General features: G+C 44.0%; 1 protein-coding gene across 4 annotated transcripts in view; it reads right to left on the reverse strand.

The window, feature by feature from the left end:
* The window catches only part of LOC126234477 (juvenile hormone esterase-like), a 99543-nt gene extending 82525 nt beyond the window's left edge, over window positions 1-17018 (reverse strand). For 2 of the 4 annotated variants that reach the window (XM_049943169.1, XM_049943166.1), the window contains exon 1: window positions 8452-8611. In XM_049943169.1, coding sequence (XP_049799126.1) covers window positions 8452-8598 — 147 coding nt within the window. In that variant the 5' untranslated portion in view covers window positions 8599-8611. Of the gene's footprint in view, window positions 1-8451; window positions 8612-12648; window positions 12806-16856 lie in introns of those variants that run through there. The other 2 variants (XM_049943168.1, XM_049943167.1) reach the window with 2 other exon arrangements.
* Window positions 17019-17222: the final 204 nt, after the last annotated feature.

Genomic DNA, 17222 nt, shown 5'->3' on the forward strand with positions numbered 1-17222 from the left:
GAAGTGCGAAATTGTATGCCTTACAGTTCTGTTAAATGTAGTAGCAATTGCACTCAAAGAAGTGGTCATCTGCCGCTGCAGTTCACGGTGGTCCACCACCTCCTCTCATTTTGGGAGCAAGCCTGCTGTTCTGAACACTCCCCCATCCATATGAAACAAGGCTCTGAACTTACTAAACTCCTGAGCTACACTCGTTGCTTTTTCCCCTTATGTTGTCATCCAATGTGGTCTCTGGGCCATGTTGTAATCAGCACCACGATAGGGCATCGTAACTGCTGGCTGATTGACACACTACTCTGTGTTAGGCCCTTTCTTCAACTGCCTCTTGTCGCTGGGCCAGTACCTTTTGGCGCTATTTTTTTTCTTTGTTTCCTTTTGGTCATCAGCCTTCTCACTGGTTTGATGCTGCCCGCCAAGAAATTTTCTCTGTGAAAGCCTCTTCATCTCCGAGTAACACTTGCAACCTACGTCCTCAGTTATTTGCTGGATGTATTCCCATCTTTGTCTTCTTCTGCAGTTTTTGTCCTCTACCGCTCCCTCTAGTACCATGGAAGTCATTCCCTCATGTCTTAACAGATGTCCTATCAGTCCTTATCAGTGTCTTCCACATAGTTCTTTCCACCCGATTCTGCGCAGAACCTATCAGGCTACCTAATTTTCAAGATTCGTCTGTAGGACCACATCTCAAATGCTTCTATTTTCTTCTGTTCCAGTTTTCCCACAGTCCATGTTTCACTACCATACAATGCTGTAAGCCAGAAGTACATTCTCAGAAATTTGTTCTTTGAATTCAGGCCGATATTTGATATTAGTATACCTCTCTTGGCGAGGAATGCCATTTTTGCCATAGTTAGTCTCCTGTTGATGTCCTCCTTTCTCCGTCCGTCAATGGTTATTTTACTGCCTAGGTAGCAGAATTCCTTAACTTCATTGACTTCGTGACCATCAACCCTGACGTCAAGTTTCTCGCTGTTCTTATTTCTACTACTTCTCATTACCTTCGTCTTCCTTCAATTTACTCTCAGTCCATACTGTGTAGTCATTAGACTGTCCATTCCGTTCAGCAGATCATGTAATTCTTCTTCATTTTCACTCAGGATAGTAACGTCATCAGCGAATCGTATCCCTGATACCCTTTCACCTCGAATTTTAATTCCAATCCTGAACCTTTCTTTTATTTCCATCATTGCTTCCTCGATGTACAGATTCAACAGTAGGGGCGAAAGACTATATCCTTGTCTTACACCCTTTGTAATACGACCATTCGTTGTTGGTCGTTCACTCTTATTAATCCATCCTGGCTGTTGTACATATTGTATATGACCCGTCTCTCCTTATAGATTACCCCTACTTTTCACATAATTTCGAACATCTTGCACCATATTATATTGTCGGTGCCCTTTCCTGGTCGACAGATCCTAAGAACGTGTATTGTGTTTTCTTTAGTCTTGCTTCCATTATTAACTGCAAAGTCAGAATTGCCTCTCTCGTGCCTTTACCTTTCCTAAAGCCAAATTAAACGTCATATAGCGCACCCTCAAATTTCTTTTCCATTCTTTTGTATATTAATCTTGTAAGCAACTTGGATGCGCGATAATTCTTGCACTTGTCAGCTCTTGCCGTCTTCCGAATTGTGTGGATGATGCTTTTCTGAAAGTCGGATGGTATGTCACCAGACTCATACATTCTACACACCAATGTGAAAAATCGTGTTGTTGCCACTTCCCCCAATGATTTACAACATTCTGATGGAATGTTATTTATCTCCTCTGCCTTATTTGACCTTAATTCCTCCAAAGCTCTTATTCTAACATTGGATCCCCTATCTCTTCTAAATCCACTCTTGTTTCGTTTTCCATCACATCAGATATATCTTCCCCCTCATAGGGGCTTTCAATGTATTCTTTTCATCTATCCGCTCTCTCCTCTATATTTAACAGTGGAATTCTCGTTGCACTCTTAATATTACCACCCTTGCCTTTAATGTCACCAAAGGTTGTTTTGACTTTCCTGCATGCTGAGCTTGTCCTTCCGAGAGTCATTTCTTTTTCGATATATTCACATTTTTCCTGCAGCCATGTCGTCTTAGCCTCCCTGCACATCCTATTTATTTCATTACTCAGCACTTGTGTTTCTGTATTCCTAAGTTTCCCGGAACATTTTTGTACTTCCTCTTTTCATTGATCAATTGAAGTATTTCTTCTGTTACCCCTGATTTCTTCGCAGTTGTCTTCTTTGTATCTACGATTTCCTTCCCTAGTTCTGTGATGGCCCTTTTTAGAGATGACCATTCCTCTTCAACTGTAGTGCCTACTGCGTTATTCCTTATTGCTGTATTTATAGCCTTAGAGAACTTCAAACGTATCTCGTCATTCCTTAGTACTTCCGTATCCCACTTCTTTGCGTATTGATTCTTCCTGACTAATGTCTTCAACTTCAGCCTGCTATTCATCACTACTATATTGTGATCTGAGCCTTACAATCCAGTATCTGATTTAGGAATCTCTGTCTGACCATGATGTAATCTAACCGAAATCTTCCCGTATCACCTGGCCTTTTCTAAGCATATCTCCTCCTCTTGTAATTCTTGAGCAGAGTATTCTCTATTACTAACTGAAACTTGTTACAGAACTCAGTTAATCTTTCTCTTCTCTCATTCCTTGCCCTAAACCCCTATTATCTTGTAACCTTTTCTTCTACTCGTTCCCCTACAACTGCAGTCCAGTCCCCCATGACTATTAGATTTTCATCCCCCTTTACATACTTCATTACCCTTTGAATATCCTCATACGCTTTCTCTATCTCTTCATATTCAGCTTGCGACCTCGGCATGTATACCTGAACTATCGTTGCCGGTATTGGTGTGTTGTCGATTCTGATAAGAACGACCCTGTCACTGAACTGTTCTCAGTAACACACCCTCTGCTCCACCTTCCTATCCCTAAAGAATCCTACTACTGTTACACAGTTTTCTGCTCCTGTTGATATTACCCTACACTCACCTGACCAGAAATCCTTGTCTAAAAAGTAATAGAGAAGATCGACACCGAAGTTTCCGAATGACTTTTATGTCACGAAATAAGAACGATTCTTTTTCAACAGGAAGCTTCATGACAATCAGATACGTGTTAATTACCATATATTTGACGAATTTTATACTTAAAGTTAACTCAACAAAACAAAACAAAAAATGGAACGAAAGGAAGTAATGACCGAAACCAGATACTTACCGGCAACTACCAGTCTCGAGCGCTACTGCTATTTTTCGTCATTATGCATTTTACGATTCAACTATGTTTACAAATTTTCATCGGCGGGAAATCGAATCCAGTCGTTCCACTTAGGTGACGATCAGTCCACCACAGAGCCATACTGTAAGTCGCAAAATTGACCTTACTCTCAGGTACTAAATGCACTCTGAAAACTTCAAAATTTTAAATTCGATTTTCTCTCGAATTTCTGAGAGTGCCTTGTCGTCTCCTTGTAAGTCAAATGAGTTACTACAGATTACATGCGTAATTACATTCAGTGGGCAAAAACAAAGATAACAGGATAGCATATAATAGTTATACTGAGTGGGGAAACGCAAAGAGAGTAGAATAAGGACACCTCACTACACAACCTCTAAGAACTTCATTTTACACATAGACTGGCTGAGTCCCCGGCATTGTCTGAGTGTTTATTCATTGCAATTCTATTAGCCCATCTCCTCCTTGCCCCCTCTATTTGTCCATTCTTTCGCCTTCCTATCTGTCTATCTCCTTCTCTGCCTTTTCTGTCCACCTCGTGCTTCATCCTTCACTGTCCCTCTGCTCCTCCCCAATCTCTCTGCCCATCTGCTCCTCCTCAATCTTTCTGTGCATCTGCTCCTTGCCTAGTCTGTCCGTCTCATCCGTCCCACGTCTATCTCCTCCTGCCCCTCTACATCCTTTTCACTCCCTTTATCTCCACCTCCCACTTCACTCTGTCCATCTCCTCCTACCCCTGTTCTCTCCTACAATTTTTCAGTCCATCTCCGCTTTCTCTTCTCGTTTATTTGCTCCTCCCAGTCTACCCATCTCCTCCTCCAGCTTCTCTGAGTCTCCTCCTTCTCCTTGTCTCTGTTCATCTCCTCCACTTTCGTTTCTATGTCCATTTCCTACTCGAACCGCTCTCTGTCCATCTCCTCTGCTTCCATTTCTGTGTCCATTTTCCCATTCCCCTGACTGTGTCCATCTCCTCCTACCTCATATCTGTGACCATACCGTCCTTCCCTCTCTGTCCACGGACAGAGTCAGTCGCTTTGCTCAATCTGTCTATCCTTGTTTTCTTGCCCCCTCCTCTCTCCGCGTTATCACCTCCACCTAAATTGCTGGTTGCTGATTCTTACCCCATCAGTATTTGTTTCCTGATGGTAATATGTAAACACAGTCTCTAGTAGAGCGTCTTTGGCATGGGAGGATGTGGTAAGTGCGGAAATCGGATGCCCGGCAAAGTGAAACGGTTCGCTCGTGGTGAGGCGGCCGAGCAGAAACCTGACGGCGAGGGCGGGTATTGCGCCATCATTTGATGGCAGGTATAATTTTGGTAGTTAACAGTCACCGGCTCTGAGTGTACCAACAATATCAGTATGAGACACCCAGGCAAGTTCCTGTATTGCCAACCATTATTACCTCGGTTGTGGCCGGCTGGAAACCTTTGGATGAATTGGGAGGCGTACTGAGGGAAGGAGCGTGTTGCGTGCTTCAACGACTGACCGGACCAGCAGCCAGGTGCCGGACCGTTGCTACGTTCAAAATGTATGCCGGCTCCACAATATCCTTTCTGGATCTTTGAACGGATACGTCTGGTGCGCTTCCTATTTGGTTTATCAGATGCGTGTGACCATAGCTATAACTGCCACTTCATGTAGCAGTATTTTAATGTTTAGTTCGGTATTTTTCCGATTGATAGGGGTTCACATCTGCATCCTTATAAGACTTTATTGATATCGGTTCTTTCTCTACGCTTAATTTGGATTCCTTATTTAATGCTCCATTCCGTGTGTTATTTGTGAAGTTCGGTCTCAACTTCCTAGGTGGCTCCTGTAAGGCGTCGGACATGTGGCGGCGCGTATTTATACAGGGCGATTTTTTTTTTTTACGGTTTACAAACTCTAGGGACTGATCGATGAGTGGATACGGAACAAAAAAGGTATAACGAACTTATGTCCGGAAACGACTGGTTTCCATGCTATAGGTCAATTATTCAATCATACTTTGTTACAGAATCTGCGGTGTAACACGCGCTGTACCACGCAGGCACAGTTACAGTACACATGGTTTCCTTCTAGAGAGTGACACTTTTTGCATGCGTCACGCCCTAGTGCCCTCTCCTCGCATAGTAACTTGTAATGTTGTGTCCGGTTCACTTCTCTTGCTGACTCACCTTGTAGTGGATGTGATACCGCGTTGTACACAGTGGTTCCGTATTCGAATCGAGTGCTTGCCGACGCGGTGTTTACTTACGGAAAGGCAAATGGAAACTGGCGCCTGGCAGCAAGGTTGTATCAGGAGACCTATTCACGCCAACCACCACAGCATTCAATATTTGCAGTAGTGTTTCACCGTTCGTCTAAGACAGGGTCGTTTCAGAAAGCAGGAAATCATGAAGGACGTATCTGAAATGTTCGTACACCAGACTTGGTAAAAATGTGATTAACACAGTGAAAGGCGGCAGCTAAGTCAGTACCAGGAAGTTCGTCCGCCAACACAGCGTAATCCAGACGACCGTGTGGACAGTTCTCCACTACAATTGTTACTACCCTTATCACTTACAGGATATGCAGAGTTACTAGCGACAGACTTCCCATATCAAAATTAGTTTTGTAACTGGTATGTTCACCAGGAAACCACGATTCCGCGATTTGTGTCATCCATCCAAGTCGCAGATCAGGCCACCTCTACCAAAGTGGTACCTTCAACATTCATAACAGTCATCTATGGGATAATATGCAGAACCCCCGTGGCATAGTGACAGCGCATCATCATCATCATCGGTGTGGTCGGAAACTGTGGGCCGAGATAATTGATGACCGTATTTTGGGACTACCTTTCTTCCACGTCACCTAACAGGCAGAGAACTATCGGCATTTCCAGCGGCTGACTATGCCTCTCCCGCTGGAAGAAATGCCATTGATGATTCGAAGGGTTATGTGGCTGCTGCGTGATGGTGCTCCACCAACTTCGCCATTAACGTGCGGACGCATCTCAATCGTGTCGTCCCCAGTTGATGAATCGGACGAGCTGGTCCAGTTGCATTTGGCAATAAACGTAACGACATTCCTCTCAACAGCGAGTAGTTCGCCTTCCGTAATGTTTGCACATGCATTGACAATGCGCTGACGCATGTTGTTAGGCGTTGTCGGCGGATCACGATAGCAAATATCCTTCAGCTTTCCCCACAGAAAGAAATCCCGGGACGTCAGATCCGGTGAACGTGCGGGCCATGGTATGGTGCTTCGACGACCAATCCACCTGTCATGCTATTCAATACCGCTTCAACCGCACGCGAGCTATATGCCGGACATCCATCATGTTGCAAGTACATCGCCATTCTGTCATGCCGTGAAACATCTTGTAGTAACATAGGTAGAACATTACGTAGGAAATCAGCATACATTGCACCTTTTAGATTGCCATCGATAAAATGGGGGCCAATTACCCTTTCTCCCATAATGCCGCACCATACATTAACCCGCCACAGTCACTGATATTCCACTTGTCGCAGCCATCGTGGATTTTCCGTTGCCCAATAGTGAATATTATGCCGGTTTACGTTACCGCTGTTGGTGAATGACTCTTCGTCGCTAGATGCAACGCGTGCAAAAAATCTGTCATCGTCCCGTAATTTCTCTTGTGCCCAGTGGCAGAACTGTACACGACGTTCAAAGTCGTCACCATGCAATTCCTGGTGCATAGAAATACGGTACGGGTGCAATCGATGTTGATGTAGCATTCTCAACACCGACGTTTTTGAGATTCCCAATGCTCGCGCAATTTGTCTGCTACTGATGCGAGGATTAGCCGCGACAGCAGCTAAAACACCTACTTGGGCATCATCATTTGTAGCAGCCACGTTTCCCATGTGGCTGAACACCTCCGTTTCCCTTAAATAACGTAACTATCCAACGAACGGTCCGGACATGTGGATGCTGTCGGCCAGGATACCGAGCAGCATACATTGCACAGGCCCGTTGGCAATTTTGATCACAATAGTCATACATCAACACGATATGGACATTTTCCGCAATTGGTAAACGGTCCATTTTAACACGGGTAATGTATCACGAAGCAAATACCGTCCGCACTGGCGGAATGTTACGAGATACCACGTACTTATACGTTTGTGACTATTACAGCGCCATCTATCACAAAGCGAAAAAAGTGGTCCAACTAAAACATTCTTATATTCTCTACGTACTATACGAATATGCAATAAAAATGGGGGTTCCTATTTTAAAAAAACGCAGTTGATATCCGTTTGACCTATGGCAGCGCCATCTAGCGGGCCAATAAAAGCGCAATCTGGTTTCCCCCTTCAAGCTAGCAGTGCTCTGCCACCAATCAATACGTTTACTTAATCGTAAACAAGCTCACCAATATCGGTCGTAACATATAAGTGTCGTAACTAACTGTTAACCTATTTTCGAAAACAAAGGAAGAGCTTTTTAGTTTCAAATGGTTCAGATGGTTCTGAGCACTATGGGACTTAACAGCTGAGGTCATCAGTCCCCTAGAACTTAGAACGACTTAAACCTAACTAACCTAAGGACATCACACACATCCATGCCCGAGGCAGGATTCGAACCTGCGACCGTAGGGGTCACGCGGTTCCAGACTGAAGCGCCTAGAACCGCTCGGCCACTCCGGCCGGCCTTTTAGTTTCGAACGACGTAATAGATGACTGAGTTGGTTTGTTGAGCACGGCTACTTTCAATTCCTTCATCACACTATCGTTTTGCTACCTGAATATTTGTGGTTGCCCTACTCGGCGGTATTCCTCGCAATAGAAGAATATTTGCTTAGGGAGGAAGACATGGTGGTCTGAAGTTCCTCAAAAGCGATTTTACGCCCTTATCTTAAATTAATGTTTCAGGGACTGAGAGTATAACGCACTCTGTTGTGATCCGTCCATCGGGTGTGTAAGTTGGGTGCGACTACCGATCAAGACTACTGACTACACACGCAGTTATCATGGTCACCTACTTGCTCGTACTTCAGACGTGAGCCTCACAGTTCTCAAGGATGTTGAGCCTTTGTGCGACTGTTTTACTTACCGCTTGGGTTCTCTCAGTCAGCAGTGCCACATTTTTCCCTACTTTTTGCGCTGTGCGTTTCCATTTGTCTTGAATGACCCCAATATCAACCTCAAGCTCAATTCAGTGTTTCCTTGTAAGACACAACTTTGATTATAGGAAGTGTTTCGACTGACCTTGAACCTGAGCGGCCCGACTGGTGGCTTGGCATAAGGGATACCCTGGAAGCTGCAGTAGGTTCTGCCGGAGGCTGTCTTGAGCCTGCGGCCTCTGAGCGCACCCTGGGGGATGCTGACGGTCACCGCGCTGCCCATTCGTTCCATGTTGAGCCACACTGACTCGCAGAGTGACGGGTAGCCGTCTCACTGCTTTAATACCAGCGACGATAAGCGCAGAGCAAGGTGTCAGGAGCCAATCCAAGCACTCTGATATCAAACGTGTGACGCATCCCTGCACACGGCTTACATCTCAGAGGTACATTTTCCTCCTTATCAAAGTAATATCTGAACCGGATCTTCAGCTGTGTGAGATAGTGGACCCGGATGCTTCACCTGTCTCCTACAGCCTCTACTGTTTGTAGCAGCTGTGGAGTCTTGGTCATATGATGGTTCAAGATTATCCGAAAAGTTTTGAAGCGACGCACACTTCTGTCATTTGATGAAGTCGTTCAATTGTCAGTTGTTCAAAATAGAACAAACTGTTACTATTTATCGATATACACCCTGCAATTTCTGTTGCTGATCAATTTCTCTAAGAGCGTGAGGGTTCTAAGGCCTGGCTGATAGTTCGAACGAATGCAAAAGAGCCAAAGGCGTCCTTAATGCTATTCGTGATACGTAACAGTGACTGAACTGGAAGTTTGGTGTCAACTTAAGTTGTGACGCTGAGCTTGTACCTCCAGAAAAGAATCGCTGAGGAATATACGATGCGAAAAGTAAAGGAATTCTTAAGACCATCAGGTGAGCTCTCCGCTGCATTCTTTCACGAGGATAATCATGACAAGCATTCACCTGAATGCTGCTGCCCTGCGGAGTAGGGATGTCTTGAGAAATGAGTTCCCCTAACTTACTAACTTGCTATTTTTTTTAACAGTTAGGCTTCAGTAAAGTTGCTTCGTTTTCTGATTTATATTGTTTCGTTGCAATTAATATGTACCCTTTCAACAAGTGGAATTTACTTTGCTGGATGATAAGGGTAGCACGCAGGTGGTTCTTGCATGTTTTCAGAGCGTTTTCCGACACTTATGTTGTCCATAGTGAGAGCGTAAACCATTTGCCCATCGTTGCGGTTAAATGTCACTTGTATGATTGACGGTTTTAGTCTATTATATGAAATTCATATATATAATATTAAAAATTCAGCATGTAAGCGATCTATGACAGAATTAAAATGTATGAGTGAAATGGTTCTCAAATGTAAAGCTACTTAACGAATGTCCTTTGTCATGCCTGTGGCCACCAAAAGTGAATCGTTAGAGTAAGGCTTAAGCACTTGCTACCTGATGTTTTACGATGCTTCATGTCTAATATTTGCGTATCTAAACAGTACCTACACATAACAACAGACACCGTCGACACTTTGTAGAGTACTTTCTCCCACCAGTTGTTAAAGTATCGATCAGAGTCATACAAACCAAAATCAACAGCTCCCATAGTCTTACTATAGAAACAGATCGGGTTTGGGGATAACACTTTTGCCTTAGTTTCATCATTTTGCTTGGGATTACCTTTGCCTAATGTAGGCTCTCGACAAATGCTTGGAACAACTACTGGTTCACTATCTTGCCATCTTGCTGCTAATGTCTGTTGTCTGTTCACAATAAATTCGCAGCCCACTTTTTCAAGTTTTCTTCGGAACTTTGATATCTGAGGGCAGTGCTCACTGAAGCTAATTTGATAATATTCAGTAAATTGACGCTTGTGGAACAGCTGTCAATAAAAAGTATGACCTCTTCCTTTCTGACTGTATTTGACAGTGTCAAGAAAACTCCCTTCCCAAGTGAGTCTTCCCTGGTAACCTTTTACCAAATTTATAAATTTATAAATTATAAAGTGCAGCAATCAGGCGTCCTTTTTTTGTAGCTTTTATTTGGCAAATCCAGATTTCGGCTAATGCCTAGCCATTATCAATGCACTATTTTATAGTTTCAATATATGTCAGTTCCCTTTTGTTCTGGCGTCAGTTTACCTGGTTGTTCAATCCGCATAAACATTGACATTATACGTGTATTCAGTTAAAGCGTCACAACGATCTCGAATTTTTATACCTCCTTCAATAGGTTACCTGAGAGCAGATTTCCCTTTGTAGTTTGGCATAAACTCATCTATACTCTGATAGCAGCTCTCTTCCCTTCCCCTACAAAAGGTGTGATCGAGACAAGCGGATAACGTCATCGGTATATGTTTTTGAAGAGCCTGCAGGTTATTGGGGACCAGTGAAACATAACTTCGACAGCAAAAGTTAGAACACGTTTCCCGTAATTTACACATTTGTTCCCTCATTACGCACGTACTGGGTGATCAAAAAGTCAGTATAAATTTGAAAACTGAATAAATCACGGAATAATGTAGATAGAAAGGTAGAAATTTGGAATGACATGGGGTTTTATTAGAACAAAAAAAAAATAAAAAATAAAAAAAAGTTCAGCCGGCCGCGGTGGTCTCGCGGTTCTAGGCGCGCAGTCCTGAACCGCGCGACTGCTACGGTCGCAGGTTCGAATCCTGCCTCGGGCATGGATGTGTGTGGTGTCCTTAGGTTAGTTAGGTTTAAGTAGTTCTAAGTTCTAGGGGACTGATGACCACAGCTGTTAAGTCCCATAGTGCTCAGAGCCATGCAATTCCTGCAATTCCTGGTGCATAGAAATACGGTACGGGTGCAATCGATGTTGATGTAGCATTCTCAACACCGACGTTTTTGAGATTCCCAATGCTCGCGCAATTTGTCTGCTACTGATGCGAGGATTAGCCGCGACAGCAGCTAAAACACCTACTTGGGCATCATCATTTGTAGCAGCCACGTTTCCCATGTGGCTGAACACCTCCGTTTCCCTTAAATAACGTAACTATCCAACGAACGGTCCGGACATGTGGATGCTGTCGGCCAGGATACCGAGCAGCATACATTGCACAGGCCCGTTGGCAATTTTGATCACAATAGTCATACATCAACACGATATGGACATTTTCCGCAATTGGTAAACGGTCCATTTTAACACGGGTAATGTATCACGAAAGCAAATACCGTCCGCACTGGCGGAATGTTACGAGATACCACGTACTTATACGTTTGTGACTATTACAGCGCCATCTATCACAAAGCGAAAAAAGTGGTCCAACTAAAACATTCTTATATTCTCTACGTACTATACGAATATGCAATAAAAATGGGGGTTCCTATTTAAAAAAAACGCAGTTGATATCCGTTTGACCTATGGCAGCGCCATCTAGCGGGCCAATAAAAGCGCAATCTGGTTTCCCCCTTCAAGCTAGCAGTGCTCTGCCACCAATCAATACGTTTACTTAATCGCAAACAAGCTCACCAATATCGGTCGTAAAATATAAATGTCGTAACTAACTGTTAACCTATTTTCGAAAACAAAGGAAGAGCCTTTTAGTTTCAAATGGTTCAGATGGTTCTGAGCACTATGGGACTTAACAGCTGAGGTCATCAGTCCCCTAGAACTTAGAACGACTTAAACCTAACTAACCTAAGGACATCACACACATCCATGCCCGAGGCGGGATTCGAACCTGCGACCGTAGGGGTCACGCGGTTCCAGACTGAAGCGCCTAGAACCGCTCGGCCACTCCGGCCGGCCTTTTAGTTTCGAACGACGTAATAGATGACTGAGTTGGTTTGTTGAGCACGGCTACTTTCAATTCCTTCATCACACTATCGTTTTGCTACCTGAATATTTGTGGTTGCCCTACTCGGCGGTATTCCTCGCAATAGAAGAATATTTGCTTAGGGAGGAAGACATGGTGGTCTGAAGTTCCTCAAAAGCGATTTTACGCCCTTATCTTAAATTAATGTTTCAGGGACTGAGAGTATAACGCACTCTGTTGTGATCCATCCATCGGGTGTGTAAGTTGGGTGCGACTACCGATCAAGACTACTGACTACACACGCAGTTATCATGGTCACCTACTTGCTCGTACTTCAGACGTGAGCCTCACAGTTCTCAAGGATGTTGAGCCTTTGTGCGACTGTTTTACTTACCGCTTGGGTTCTCTCAGTCAGCAGTGCCACATTTTTCCCTACTTTTTGCGCTGTGCGTTTCCATTTGTCTTGAATGACCCCAATATCAACCTCAAGCTCAATTCAGTGTTTCCTTGTAAGACACAACTTTGATTATAGGAAGTGTTTCGACTGACCTTGAACCTGAGCGGCCCGACTGGTGGCTTGGCATAAGGGATACCCTGGAAGCTGCAGTAGGTTCTGCCGGAGGCTGTCTTGAGCCTGCGGCCTCTGAGCGCACCCTGGGGGATGCTGACGGTCACCGTGCTGCCCATTCGTTCCATGTTGAGCCACACTGACTCGCAGAGTGACGGGTAGCCGTCTCACTGCTTTAATACCAGCGACGATAAGCGCAGAGCAAGGTGTCAGGAGCCAATCCAAGCACTCTGATATCAAACGTGTGACGCATCCCTGCACACGGCTTACATCTCAGAGGTACATTTTCCTCCTTATCAAAGTAATATCTGAACCGGATCTTCAGCTGTGTGAGATAGTGGACCCGGATGCTTCACCTGTCTCCTACAGCCTCTACTGTTTGTAGCAGCTGTGGAGTCTTGGTCATATGATGGTTCAAGATTATCCGAAAAGTTTTGAAGCGACGCACACTTCTGTCATTTGATGAAGTCGTTCAATTGTCAGTTGTTCAAAATAGAACAAACTGTTACTATTTATCGATATACACCCTGCAATTTCTGTTGCTGATCAATTTCTCTAAGAGCGTGAGGGTTCTTAGGCCTGGCTGATAGTTCGAACGAATGCAAAAGAGCCAAAGGCGTCCTTAATGCTATTCGTGATACGTAACAGTGACTGAACTGGAAGTTTGGTGTCAACTTAAGTTGTGACGCTGAGCTTGTACCCCCAGAAAAGAATCGCTGAGGAATATACGATGCGAAAAGTAAAGGAATTCTTAAGACCATCAGGTGAGCTCTCCGCTGCATTCTTTCACGAGGATAATCATGACAAGCATTCACCTGAATGCTGCTGCCCTGCGGAGTAGGGATGTCTTGAGAAATGAGTTCCCCTAACTTACTAACTTGCTATTTTTTTTAACAGTTAGGCTTCAGTAAAGTTGCTTCGTTTTCTGATTTATATTGTTTCGTTGCAATTAATATGTACCCTTTCAACAAGTGGAATTTACTTTGCTGGATGATAAGGGTAGTACGCAGGTGGTTCTTGCATGTTTTCAGAGCGTTTTCCGACACTTATGTTGTCCATAGTGAGAGCGTAAACCATTTGCCCATCGTTGCGGTTAAATGTCACTTGTATGATTGACGGTTTTAGTCTATTATATGAAATTCATATATATAATATTAAAAATTCAGCATGTAAGCGATCTATGACAGAATTGAAATGTATGAGTGAAACGGTTCTCAAATGTAAAGCTACTTAACGAATGTCCTTTGTCATGCCTGTGGCCACCAAAGGTGAATCGTTAGAGTAAGGCTTAAGCACTTGCTACCTGATGTTTTACGATGCTTCATGTCTAATATTTGCGTATCTAAACAGTACCTACACATAACAACAGACACCGTCGACACTTTGTAGAGTACTTTCTCCCACCAGTTGTTAAAGTATCGATCAGAGTCATACAAACCAAAATCAACAGCTCCCATAGTCTTACTATAGAAACAGATCGGGTTTGGGGATAACACTTTTGCCTTAGTTTCATCATTTTGCTTGGGATTACCTTTGCCTAATGTAGGCTCTCGACAAATGCTTGGAACAACTACTGGTTCACTATCTTGCCATCTTGCTGCTAATGTCTGTTGTCTGTTCACAATAAATTCGCAGCCCACTCTTTCCAGTTTTCTTCGGAACTTTGATATCTGAGGGCAGTGATCACTGAAGCTAATTTGATAATATTCAGTAAATTGACGCTTGTGGAACAGCTGTCAATAAAAAGTATGACCTCTTCCTTTCTGACTGTATTTGACAGTGTCAAGAAAACTCCCTTCCCAAGTGAGTCTTCCCTGGTAACCTTTTACCAAATTTATAAATTTATAAATTATAAAGTGCAGCAATCAGGCGTCCTTTTTTTGTAGCTTTTATTTGGCAAATCCAGATTTCGGCTAATGCCTAGCCATTATCAATGCACTATTTTATAGTTTCAATATATGTCAGTTCCCTTTTGTTCTGGCGTCAGTTTACCTGGTTGTTCAATCCGCATAAACATTGACATTATACGTGTATTCAGTTAAAGCGTCACAACGATCTCGAATTTTTATACCTCCTTCAATAGGTTACCTGAGAGCAGATTTCCCTTTGTAGTTTGGCATAAACTCATCTATACTCTGATAGCAGCTCTCTTCCCTTCCCCTACAAAAGGTGTGATCGAGACAAGCGGATAACGTCATCGGTATATGTTTTTGAAGAGCCTGCAGGTTGTTGGGGACCAGTGAAACATAACTTCGACAGCAAAAGTTAGAACACGTTTCCCGTAATTTACACATTTGTTCCCTCATTACGCACGTACTGGGTGATCAAAAAGTCAGTATAAATTTGAAAACTGAATAAATCACGGAATAATGTAGATAGAAATGTAGAAATTTGGAATGACATGGGGTTTTATTAGAACAAAAAAAAAAAATTAAATTAAATAAAAAATAAAAAAAAGTTCAGCCGGCCGCGGTGGTCTCGCGGTTCTAGGCGCGCAGTCCTGAACCGCGCGACTGCTACGGTCGCAGGTTCGAATCCTGCCTCGGGCATGGATGTGTGTGGTGTCCTTAGGTTAGTTAGGTTTAAGTAGTTCTAAGTTCTAGGGGACTGATGACCACAGCTGTTAAGTCCCATAGTGCTCAGAGCCATGCAATTCCTGCAATTCCTGGTGCATAGAAATACGGTACGGGTGCAATCGATGTTGATGTAGCATTCTCAACACCGACGTTTTTGAGATTCCCAATGCTCGCGCAATTTGTCTGCTACTGATGCGAGGATTAGCCGCGACAGCAGCTAAAACACCTACTTGGGCATCATCATTTGTAGCAGCCACGTTTCCCATGTGGCTGAACACCTCCGTTTCCCTTAAATAACGTAACTATCCAACGAACGGTCCGGACATGTGGATGCTGTCGGCCAGGATACCGAGCAGCATACATTGCACAGGCCCGCTGGCAATTTTGATCACAATAGTCATACATCAACACGATATGGACATTTTCCGCAATTGGTAAACGGTCCATTTTAACACGGGTAATGTATCACGAAGCAAATACCGTCCGCACTGGCGGAATGTTACGAGATACCACGTACTTATACGTTTGTGACTATTACAGCGCCATCTATCACAAAGCGAAAAAAGTGGTCCAACTAAAACATTCTTATATTCTCTACGTACTATACGAATATGCAATAAAAATGGGGGTTCCTATTTTAAAAAAACGCAGTTGATATCCGTTTGACCTATGGCAGCGCCATCTAGCGGGCCAATAAAAGCGCAATCTGGTTTCCCCCTTCAAGCTAGCAGTGCTCTGCCACCAATCAATACGTTTACTTAATCGTAAACAAGCTCACCAATATCGGTCGTAAAATATAAATGTCGTAACTAACTGTTAACCTATTTTCGAAAACAAAGGAAGAGCCTTTTAGTTTCAAATGGTTCAGATGGTTCTGAGCACTATGGGACTTAACAGCTGAGGTCATCAGTCCCCTAGAACTTAGAACGACTTAAACCTAACTAACCTAAGGACATCACACACATCCATGCCCGAGGCAGGATTCGAACCTGCGACCGTAGGGGTCACCCGGTTCCAGACTGAAGCGCCTAGAGCCGCTCGGCCACTCCGGCCGGCCTTTTAGTTTCGAACGACGTAATAGATGACTGAGTTGGTTTGTTGAGCACGGCTACTTTCAATTCCTTCATCACACTATCGTTTTGCTACCTGAATATTTGTGGTTGCCCTACTCGGCGGTATTCCTCGCAATAGAAGAATATTTGCTTAGGGAGGAAGACATGGTGGTCTGAAGTTCCTCAAAAGCGATTTTACGCCCTTATCTTAAATTAATGTTTCAGGGACTGAGAGTATAACGCACTCTGTTGTGATCCATCCATCGGGTGTGTAAGTTGGGTGCGACTACCGATCAAGACTACTGACTACACACGCAGTTATCATGGTCACCTACTTGCTCGTACTTCAGACGTGAGCCTCACAGTTCTCAAGGATGTTGAGCCTTTGTGCGACTGTTTTACTTACCGCTTGGGTTCTCTCAGTCAGCAGTGCCACATTTTTCCCTACTTTTTGCGCTGTGCGTTTCCATTTGTCTTGAATGACCCCAATATCAACCTCAAGCTCAATTCAGTGTTTCCTTGTAAGACACAACTTTGATTATGGGAAGTGTTTCGACTGACCTTGAACCTGAGCGGCCCGACTGGTGGCTTGGCATAAGGGATACCCTGGAAGCTGCAGTAGGTTCTGCCGGAGGCTGTCTTGAGCCTGCGGCCTCTGAGCGCACCCTGGGGGATGCTGACGGTCACCGTGCTGCACATTCGTTCCATGTTGAGCCACACTGACTCGCAGAGTGACGGGTAGCCGTCTCACTGCTTTAATACCAGCGACGATAAGCGCAGAGCAAGGTGTCAGGAGCCAATCCAAGCACTCTGATATCAAACGTGTGACGCATCACTGCACACGGCTTACATCTCAGAGGTACATTTTCCTCCTTATCAAAGTAATATCTGAACCGGATCTTCAGCTGTGTGAGATAGTGGACCCGG

This window comes from Schistocerca nitens, chromosome 2 (assembly GCF_023898315.1).
Source record: "Schistocerca nitens isolate TAMUIC-IGC-003100 chromosome 2, iqSchNite1.1, whole genome shotgun sequence".
In the NCBI taxonomy this organism is placed as follows: Eukaryota; Metazoa; Arthropoda; class Insecta; order Orthoptera; family Acrididae; genus Schistocerca; species Schistocerca nitens.